The sequence below is a fragment of the Helianthus annuus genome, chromosome 2 (genome assembly GCF_002127325.2).
Source record: "Helianthus annuus cultivar XRQ/B chromosome 2, HanXRQr2.0-SUNRISE, whole genome shotgun sequence".
NCBI classification, from domain to species: domain Eukaryota; kingdom Viridiplantae; phylum Streptophyta; class Magnoliopsida; order Asterales; family Asteraceae; genus Helianthus; species Helianthus annuus.
In genome coordinates, this window is record NC_035434.2 from 57,703,593 (window position 1) to 57,714,394 (window position 10,802).

At 35.8% G+C, this 10,802-nt stretch overlaps 1 protein-coding gene across 2 annotated transcripts; it reads right to left on the reverse strand.

The window, feature by feature from the left end:
* Positions 1 to 5,069: 5,069 nt before the first annotated feature.
* LOC110871780 (bifunctional nuclease 2) lies at positions 5,070 to 8,998 on the reverse strand. 2 transcript variants are annotated; one of them, XM_035984026.1, is made up of 11 exons: positions 8,756 to 8,998; positions 7,436 to 7,726; positions 7,186 to 7,356; positions 7,029 to 7,078; positions 6,855 to 6,911; positions 6,621 to 6,686; positions 6,444 to 6,518; positions 6,236 to 6,354; positions 6,027 to 6,118; positions 5,800 to 5,855; positions 5,070 to 5,225 (listed from the first exon to the last, which is right to left on the reverse strand). In XM_035984026.1, the coding sequence occupies exons 2-10, from the start codon at positions 7,722 to 7,724 to the stop codon at positions 5,803 to 5,805; spliced, it is 972 nt and encodes a 323-aa protein (XP_035839919.1). In that variant the 5' UTR covers positions 7,725 to 7,726; positions 8,756 to 8,998; the 3' UTR covers positions 5,070 to 5,225; positions 5,800 to 5,802. The 2 variants fall into 2 exon arrangements, with proteins under 2 accessions (XP_035839919.1, XP_035839921.1); XM_035984028.1 differs by lacking the exon at positions 5,070 to 5,225 and having other exon boundaries at positions 5,799 to 5,855; positions 8,756 to 8,922.
* Between the last annotated feature and the right edge of the window lie 1,804 nt (positions 8,999 to 10,802).

Consider the following 10,802-nt stretch of genomic DNA (forward strand, 5'->3'; position numbering starts at 1 on the left):
TTTTTTTCGCGAAAAATCCTGACCGCACCCCTTGGAAAAATCCGACCGCATCCCTTGGAAAATTTCGACCGCACCGCTTAGAAAAAAATGTTAGGAATTTATATAAAAAAATTGTGAACACGGATTTAAACCTGACCCAATTATGTAAACAAGTTAGCCAACATCAAGCCCAATTATATAAGTTTATGTTAAAGGCCCAACCCAAATAACTAAATAAATTAAACAAAACATAACCCAAATTACCCAATCGTCCATTCATATCCTCCCGCCTCCCCTCTGCTGCCAGCGAACAACAAACAGAACAACCTGCAAACGACTTCTAACTGTTCGATCAGCCACAATCTCGTCGGAATCGCAAAAATTCCGGCCGCAACTGTACTGCACTCTTCAATTTATAGAGGTACCTTGATTTGTTTTTAGTTATTTTGATGTTTATGTGGTTTTTTCAAGAGATAATAGACATATATATTTGTTAAAAAGGTTTAAAATTTTAGGTGTTTGATGTATTTTTGGGTTGTTACTTGTTCTAGTCTTTATAGGATGGGTTTGTTGATTATATGATTGTAGTTGATTATATGATTCTTGTATAGGTTTGAAATGTTGAAATACAAAACATTAAATTGAAAATTAAGGAATATTGGGAGATGGTTGAACACTCGAAGATTATTTTTTATTTTGTATGTGATAGACACAATGAGTAAGGAAGGTATGGCGCGATTTCTCAACAAGAGGAAAACGATAGAAATTGAATCATCTTCCGATTTTGTTGTTGTGAATAATCTTCCCCCGGATCCTCATGATCGCAAGGCGATTGCCTCATACAACGTGAATCAATGAGATGATGTTAGAAGGGCATATACCTACTAAGAGGACAATGTTAACCAACGGGTATTAAATACCCACAATCAACGTTTCAAGGTAAAGAGTATAGAAAATTCAAGGAAGAATGGTATGACCAAAAGGAATACAAGGGATGGTTAGAGTATTGTATAAAATCGAATCGTGTGTTTTGCTTATGTTGTTACTTGTTTAGGTCCGACTTTGGTGATCATAGAGACACAATTTTTTGAACGGGTATAACAATTGGAAAAAAGTACACGAGGTACTTACAAAACATGTTGGCTTAGTTAATAGCGCCTACAACAAATGTTTCCAAAAGTGTGCCGATTTACTTAACGAAAAGCAAGCGGTACACACATAATGGGAGAAAAGGACACCTAAGGCGAAACATGATTACAAACTTAGATTAAGTGTTTCTACTTTGCTTGGAAAAAGGTTGTTGAATGGCGGTTTGGCGTTTCATGGTCATGATGAATCAAAAGATTCATTAAATAAAGGAAATTTCTTAGAGCTTCTAGAACTAATGGGTGAAATGAATGAAGAGCTTGGTAAGGTTATCTTAGAGAATACACCGGCGAATAACCAAATGACTAGTCCTAAAATTCAAGCGGACATTAAACATTGTTATGCTCAAGATGTACTTAAACAAATTTTTGAAGATCTTGGTGATGATGTTTTTACTTTATTAGTTGATGAATCATGTGATGTATCAAAAAAAGAACAAATGGTGGTTGTTATTTGTTATGTTGATAAAGTTGGTATTGTTAAGGAGCGTTTTATTGGGTTGTTCATGTCAAAGAGACAAGCGCATTAACACTTATATCGGCTATTGATGATATGTTGGCACGTTATGGGTTGAGTTTGAAAAGGATTAGAGGCCAAGGTTATGATGGGGCAAGTAACATGTCGGGTGAGTTTAACTGCTTAAGAGCTCTTATTTTAAAGGAAAATGTTTCGGCTTTCTATATTAATTGTTTTGCACACCAACTTCAACTAGTTGTTGTGGCGGTTACACACAAACACACACCGATTTGGAGAGTATTTGAAACGATAACATGTTTAACAAATGCCGTTTGTGCATCTTCCAAGCGACAAGACATGCTTCGTGAAAGCCAAAGAAGACAATTGGAAAAAATGGAAGATGTGCTTTGTACCGGAAGTAGGTTGAATCAAGAAATGACACTTTCAAGACCCGGAGATACACGTTGGAATTCCCACTACAAAACGCTTTCGCGTTTGATTAGTTTATATCCAAACATTATGGAAGTTCTTGGATTGATAGTAGATACGGGTTAAACTCTTCCTTGTAATAGACAAGCGGACGAACTTCTAGAGAATATGAAAAAATACGACTTTGTATTTTACATACACTTGATGGAGCGTATTCTAAACATCACACACACATTGTCCCAATGTCTACAAAGAAAAGAACAAGATTTGATGAATGCGGTTAAATGTTTTCTTCCACCAAAAACCAACTTGAAAAGTTTAGGTTGGAAGGATTTGATGAGTTCTTGGAGAAGGTTAACTCTTTTTTTTTTTTTTTTTTTGACATGTATGAACTTGAGGTGAAAAATTTAGATGATGAATATATTAACCCAAGGTGGTCAAGAAGAAACACGGACATCTCAAATCGGTATTATTACGAGTGTGATTACTTCAATGCATCTAGATTTACAAATTCAAGAATTTGGGAACCGTTTTAACAAGGTAACATCGGAACTACTTCTTTGTATGAGTTATTTTAGTCCGTGTGATAATTTAGTGTGTTTGACATTCTAAATATACTAAAACTAGCCGAAAAGTATCCATATGATTTCGACGAAGCTGAAAAATGAAGGATTCTGTTCAACTCGGAAACTACAGTGGTTTTGTGAAAAAAGATACACAATTTGCCAACTTGGATGGTTTGTCGAGTCTTGTAAGGTTAATGGTTTCAACAAATATTCACGTAAATTTTACATTGGTATATCGTCTATCGAAGCTTATTCTCGTATTACTCGTCGCAACCGCAACCGTTGAAAGATGTTTTTCGGCAATGAAGAATGTGAAGACCGACTTGCGTAATCAGATTGGCGATGAGAATTTAAGTGACAGTTGTATAAGTTATATAGAGAAAGACTTGCTTAAGAAAGTACCTCTAGATGATGTTTTGGATAGATTTCAAAAATTAAAAACCCTTAGGGCGACATTTTAAATATGTTTGTAAGAACGTTTGACGTGTTTTTGATAATTATATAATTTTTAGTTTGATATTCTTTTGTTTTACATGACCCGACCCGAACCGAACCAATTTTTTTATGTATATATCTAGGCGCCTAAATTTTTATAAATTTTCCGCACCCCCATGGAAAAATTCCTGGGTCCACACCCCCAAGACAAGGGCCGGTTGGGCTGGCCAACCAGTGCCGTCGCTCGAGACCCAAATTTTCAAAGGGCCCGAAAGGTTTTTATAAGTTATATATATATATAGTAAGTGATATATTTAATATATGCATTGATTTATTATACATAAAAGTCTTGGTGGTGGCGTGAAAAAAAACCATCTCAATAAAATGTTAAGGTCTCAAGTTCAAGTCTTGGCTCCACCACCAAGGTCATATTTTTTATAATTCATTTCCTCTTACTATTTCGCCTGAGGCCTAAATTATTTCGAGAGTTCCTGAAGACGGCTCTGATGGTGACAATGAAGTTTAGAACTAGGCCTCTCTAGAGGTCGCCAGTTTGAAACCGAGCCGAATCAAGTTTTACCGTAGTGGGCCTTCGAGCGGGCGGGTTTTCCCTAAACTGGTGGTTTGATGGCTCGTGTATGCATCCAGCTCTGACGATTATGGAGGAGGGGATGCATTTACTTGATTGAAGGCATCTCAGGATACTTATCCGGTGATTTAGTTTGAAGTTAAAAAAATAGGTGTTGGTACTTTATTGTTTGCCGCTAAAAAAAATAGGGGTCTGTTTGGTATGACGTAATGGAATAGATGAGGGAATGAAATGAACAAAGAAATGAATTAAATCACCTTGTGTTGTTTGCTAGGTAAGAAAAAAAGGAATGAATTAAGGGGCTGTTTGGCTGAGCTTTTCAAAACAGCTTATTGACTTATTTGCTTTTTGAGCTTATTTGCTTATTTGCTTTCTGAAAAGCAAATAAGTCAATAAGCTATTTTGAAAAGCAAATAAGTCAATAAGCTGTTTTGAAAAGCTCCATTTTAAAGCTTTTCAAAAGAGCTTATTGACTTATTTGCTTTTCAGAAAAGCAAATAAGCAAATAAGCTGTTTTGAAAAGCTCAGCCAAACAGCCCCTAAATCGACGACGGGTGGTGGCGGCGATCGGTGGCAGGTAGTAGCAGTGGTTGCGATGGGTGGCGGTGGGTAGCGGTGGCAGCAACCGATGGTCAGGGTTGGCGGTGGTCTACGGTGGCGGCGATGGTGGTCAATGGTGGTGGCGACGATGATGACGGTGGGTGGTGGTGGTCGATGGTAGCGGGTGGTGGCGGGGGAGGATGGTGGTAGTGGTCGGCGGAGGGTGGCGGTAGCGGTCGGGGTGTCGGGTGGTGGCGATGGTAGTCGATGGTGGCGGGCGACGGTGGGTGGTGGTGGTCGACGGTAGCGGGTGGTGGCAGCGGAGGATGGTGGTGGTGGTCGGCGGAGGGTGGCGGCAGTGGTCGGGGTGGCGGTGGTCTGTGATGGCGGGTGACAGCGATGGTAGTCGATGGCGGCGGTGGCAGCGGAGGACGGCGGCGGTCGGCGGAGGTTGGTGGCGGGTGGTAACGATGTCAGGTGGTGGTGATAGGCGGTGTTTGTGACGTAGGATGAGAGAGGAAATGGAATGGAAAAAAAACAGGAGAGTTGATGGAATGAATTTGAGAGAATGGAATGACTTACATAATAGGTGATTCCATTACCTTGACCAACCAAACACACTTTTTTTCTTTCCCTCTATTCCATCCCCTATTCCTACATAGGTGGTGTTACTTTACTAGATACGCATCAACAATCCGCTTTCGGTGCTCCTCGAGTTTTGACTGAGTTGACATTTTGCCCCTTCATCCTTTTATAACCCACCATTTAGCCCTTAAATTTGTACTTATCATAGAACTCCCTGGCATAAATCTTAATAACACATTCACATTTTTATATAATACATACATTTATATGTTATTCTTTGTATGCACACCTATTACTTTTGAGGTGTGCAGCTTTTTTTCTTATAGAACTACAAAAAGAAAACGAAAAGGAAATACTAAATATATTGGTAGTATAAATCAGGTAATAATTCTTGCATAAGGTGATGTTTGGAACCATACAACACATATTTACAAAGCTTTCATACAAACATATTTTCAACTAAAGAAACCCATATAATAATTATGTACAGAACCATCTTCCTGCAACAAATACAGAATCCATGACAAACTGCTAGCATAATATATAGTAATGACATGAAATAGATAACAATCAAAAGATTAACTGGTAAAAAGATAAGTTTTGACCCGTTAACTTGGGTCAAAATATGAGCTTCGACCTGTTAACTGGTTCGATTTGGGTAATGTTTCTGATGCGTAAAATATAATTAAACAAATGTTAGGCTGTAAGGAACATAACAATAGATTATTATTGTAAAAATAATAATTTTTGTAATCATGTTTGACACAATAATTATTTTTATTAAACTCACTAATTAGTTATATATAGTCTTAAAATGTTGGAAAAAAAATAAGTTTCCGGTCACAACCCTAGCTATTCATTCTTGCGGGTCAAAGAATTACTTGTTTTTGACCCGTTACCCAACCCCTGACTTTACCACAACTACCAAATATTATTGCTAACATTTTATGGTCATTTCAGTAGAAGATGCAAATTGCTGGTGTTTCAGTCCCAAAAACCACATAGAATGAAAATTTCTGATGTCATAAGCAAAAGAATTCATATTTGAAATGGTCAAGAAAGTGCTTATATTACCCGTTAAGCCCAGTTCCTCTTGGATCGAAGTTGAGTGAGCTTATCCCTCCATTGCGCTGCAACATAAAGACACTACATGATTATGTGAAGAGCAGAACGCGTGGCAGTATTAAACGCACATTTTCAAGTGGCAGTATTATGCTCGTAGGATCATAAATGGATCGATTTAGGTTAAAATAACATATTTATGTAAGAAACTAAGAATAAGACGAAGTCACAAAACATACCAGCGTCTCTGTAACGTTCCTCAACGGCAGCAACAAGCATGTTCCGAACAAGATTAAACTCCTTGGTTTCAACACAAGGCTGCCCACTTGGTCTGTAAAAATTGCGTTCTTAGTAACTTCCGATAAAAAATATGTAGCGAGCCTTAATGACTATACCAATTTTAATATCATCCCAATACTTTTTTTTTATAAAATATCTTTTCCGATACCTGTCGAGTTCTTTAAATATTAAGCCATCTGAAGAAGATTTCTGAATAGATGGCTTTGCAGATTCGACAATCTTCACGCCGTCACTAAATGCCAAGAACTTGTTCACTTGTATTGGAACCTGAATGCGTAAAAAGAAATCTTTCCACGCATTTATGACATAAAACAAATGAAAGTAAGGCACTATTAAGATGATAATGTCGTACGTACGTTGCACCTAACAGCAATATTGATGGCATCTGATGGACGAAGGTCAAAGCTAACACAAGCGGTTTCATCATCCACCTGAAATTGTGAACACCATGATGTTAATTATAGCAAAAGTATAGAAACATATTTAAAATGAATATTTCATCCATTAAATTGGTAATTATTTGAAGTTCATACCTTTGTGAGATACAACTGAGCAAAATACGCTTCGTGTATTCTCTTTGTTACTCGAACGAGTTTGACCTGAACATATGTTGTATAGTATATTTAGTTAAATTTATTTTTCATGTAGCTCCCAATTTTTTAACATCTAAAAGGGAAAAGCGGACAATGACGCAAATGTTTCTGCAGTGAGATTTTAGATGCCGCATATTAACGTTTTAATCTATAAAAAAAAAAAAAAAAACTTACTTTATAGCCCATCTTATTAACCATATCCTGCACCACTTGATACATAGTTGGCCTAGCCTGAAACACAACACAAAAAATAAAAAAAAAAAAAAAATCAATAACTCAAAGAAATATACAATAAAAACACAAGAAAAAAAGTCAAATCAATTAGTCAACGGTAAGGAATCAGCATACGATTTGAACATTTCGCATTGCTGCCATGAGCAATACACTAGGCATCTCCACTGCAAAAAAAAAGGGAATGCAAAATGCTATGAGCAAGACCGTACGTGTGTGTATACGATTCCGAAAAAAATAAACATCCGGAAATTAATTTAAAATATATACATACAAACAATTATTGGAAGTAACAAGCCTGTCCCGTCTTCCATCTTCAATACAATAGCCGGATGCGGGGCGTAATCAGGCAGATGACCACCTTGAGGACTATTATGCGCACAATTTAGATATCTCCCATCCCTCATCTTAATCATAAACCCTTCCGGTCCACTCTTCACTTCAACTATATAAAAAACCAAACCAACATATTTAATTAAATCAAAATCACTAATTAAATAAAATTGTTTTGTTAATTAGCTTACCGGCTTCAACTACGCTAGAATTGACATAATCCGAGTCGTTCTCGTTAAAACTTTCTGCCATGCTACCATTTCCATTCGATGACGAACTATAAGTGCATGTAACGGTCTTTGACTTTGGTTGACCATGGATACGAACGCGACGATTATAAACACCTCTAAATCCCCACATCCCACTTGTAAGAGTTTTAGCCTTTGTTAACGACCCGTTAACTGCAGGAACTCCGTGAATACCTCCTTGCTTCCTATGTACAGACGGGCATACGACTGGACCTTGTAGAGAACTCATCATTCCTGTTACCAAAAATAAAAATACACCAAGAATCAACAAATCTTGACATATAAATCACATTGATGAATCAAAGTGGTACTATTTAAACTATAGATATTTATTCGATCACATGCCATCATAGTACATTATTAATGAATCATGAATCAACAATTATTACAATATAAAGTATTCGCATACCGATGTCGTATTTGACAACTAGTGCAACATATACGGATGTCAATGCGACGGGTTATTGATAATCCTAGACCTATATCCGACGATGAAACCATATCTCATATCTAGTCCCATACCCGATTACTCACTACCCGTTGGATATCGGTTAGTTTGACTAGACTCCCACGTGCAATTTTACTATTTTAGTTTTTTTTTTATATAAAATTTATTAAAATAACTAAAAAGTTAAGTGGATTATTCTAATAGGTTCCTTTTGGTAAATTCTCTTTAATTCTCACTACTTTTTTCTAAATTTGATAAGGTTCTCACTAATTTTTTTTATTTTTTCCAAACGCACAGGGTTCCTTGGAACCACAAATATGGGCTGGATCCGCCCCTGATCCCCTAATGTTGCGGATTTCCCGATTGGGTTCAGGTTCATTTGACATCCTAAGAGTATATGAGATCTAACCCCTGTTTAAAGTTTAAACTGTTGGAATCTAATTGTAACAGATTTAAAAAAAAAAACACTAGTCAGATCATCAAAATATTAGTTAATTATATTTGGTCAAAACAATTAAACTAAATAAATCACAAGAAAATAGCTAAATTAGATATCGTGCAGGTGAATCAAATCAAATTTCACAATTTATAAAAAAAAAAAAACAAAAAAACAAAAACAAAAACTCCTTACCTAACTCACTTAAACTCCCAAACACTTCCTAAAAATATAATTAATAAAATCATACTTGTTTGAACTAAATTAACACATCAACATAAAACTCAAAATTCAAACAAATTAATAACCGATCATCATAAATCCGTACTAATAGAGATGATCAACAACATAGATATAATTAACTAATAAAAGAACTGACCTGAATATGATTGAAAAAATAAAGGGTGGAGATTAGAAAGAAGATAGTTTGAACAACAAAGTGGATAATGGGAGAATATTAATGGAGATGGAGAGTGAGTTTATAGATATTTCTGGAGCAGGAGTTATAAGCGGTTTGGTTTTTCAATTATTTGTTTTTGTCAGGACGAAAATGCGACTGTCAAGGGAAAGGTACATATTAACGTATTTTAAACAAGGAATCTAGAAAACACTAAACAAATATAGTATTTTATGTTTGTTACAAGACTTTATTGTTATTGAAAATAATAAATTGTTTTTAATTTTTGTTGATAATTTTTGTTGATAGTTTTATATTTTTGATTGGTAGGATTAGTTTAAAATTGGTTTTCAGGTAATGAAATTTCAACTAACCATATATAATAAGTTTATAAATGTGAGGAACCTACAAAGCAGAGAACACCTGTAGTGGTCGAGGATTTGGACGTTTTTTTCACTAAAAAGTCTCACCACGTCCAAGTACACCGTCCCCGGGCATTTGCCTTCAAAAAGTTGGTTGGGTGTTTCCTTTAATTAAAATGCCAGAGAACTTTTGCTTTGGCCAATAGGAAATTTTCAAGTATTCCATGTAATAGTGCTTTCCTCGACTAATCTTTGGAGATACTATTAATCCGATTAATCGTTAGTCGATAGACCACCGACCGACTAGCACCAAAAGATTACCCTAATTAATTAATTATATCTTCAAATCCTAACTTAGTATATATTCATAGGTCCTGACAAGTTGGTGTAGTGGTTAATCACTTGTTTCTCTAACTCTCCTTAAGATTTCAAGTTCAACTTCCACTGGCATCACTTTAAAGCACATTGGTGTGGCAATGAAGTTTAGAACTAGGCTTCTCTAGAGTTCGCGAGTTCAAAAGCGAGTCGCAGTGGGCCTTCGGGGTGAGCGGGTTTTCCCCAGAACTGGTGGCTTAGTGGCTCTCGTATGCATTCAACTCTGACTGTTATGAAAGAGAGGATGCATTTATTCGATTGAGAATATCTAAAGACGTTTATCCGGTAATTTAGTTGCCCGTAAAAAAAGTACATATTCTCATTGAACATGTTTTTCAAAGATGATCCCTAGATTTATAGGACCATGTTTTGTTAAAGAGTCCAAATCAATAGTGGTTCCATTGACAAATGTTCCGGTCTAATCTAGTATAACATATCATACGAGTGTTGTGTATATCCTATTTTCATGTTTCGTATATATTTATTCTATCGATAGCCACGGTTCGGCGATTAAACTAGGTGTATGTGTTTGACACGTGTTTCACATTTGCGGCAATGAAGATGTCATGGATAAGGTTCCAACTTCAAAGTCCAAAGTGAGAATTATCCATTGTGAGCTCTTATTTTTAATCCTCCGTGGTCCACTCATCTACAAGTTGGCAGATTATATTTAAATTCATTTTTAAAAAGGATTCAATATCAAAATAACTTATTTCAAATAGGGTATGTTTGGGATGTAATTTTTAGCGGCTTTTATTAGCTTCTAGCTTTAAATTTTTATGAAAAAACATCTATTTAATAAAAAGTCTTGTTTGGTTGAAAGAGTTTGAAACTTTTAGGTTTAGAGCTTGAAGCTTTTGGTTGAACGCTCCTACTAGTAGCATTTAGAAAGAGTTACAAGCTTTTAGAAAAAAATTACTATTTTAACCTCTAAAGATAATAAACTTTTTAATGCACAAACTTTTAAAATTTTTAGTTATCTCCATTTTGGTAATTTTATACATTTTATTAAAAGTTATAGTTAGTTTGCCAAACACCAAATATATTTAAAAACTACAGCTACTAGCTACCAGCTTCCAGCCACCAGCTACCAGCCACCAGCTAGTTTTGCCAAACATACCCTTAATCGTATTGTTTAGTTGATTTAAAAAAATATATAATACTTTAGTTGAAATTTACGATATTTACCTATATATTAAATTTACAAGCAAATGAACAGTAACTCTACGCATGGATAAGCAAATGGTACCGCTATCGGTATCAAATTTACCAAACCAGGTATATTTTTGGTA

Excerpts from the sequence above, each read along its gene's own strand:
- LOC110871780 (XM_035984026.1), bottom strand. The coding sequence starts at position 7,724 with ATGATGAGTTCTCTACAAGGTCCAGTCGTATGCCCGTCTGTACATAGG. Across the intron at positions 6,912-7,028 it reads CAATGCGAAATGTTCAAATC|GCTAGGCCAACTATGTATCA; the intron begins GTATGCTGATTC and ends GTTGTGTTTCAG. Across the intron at positions 6,519-6,620 it reads CTCAGTTGTATCTCACAAAG|GTGGATGATGAAACCGCTTG; the intron begins GTATGAACTTCA and ends TCACAATTTCAG.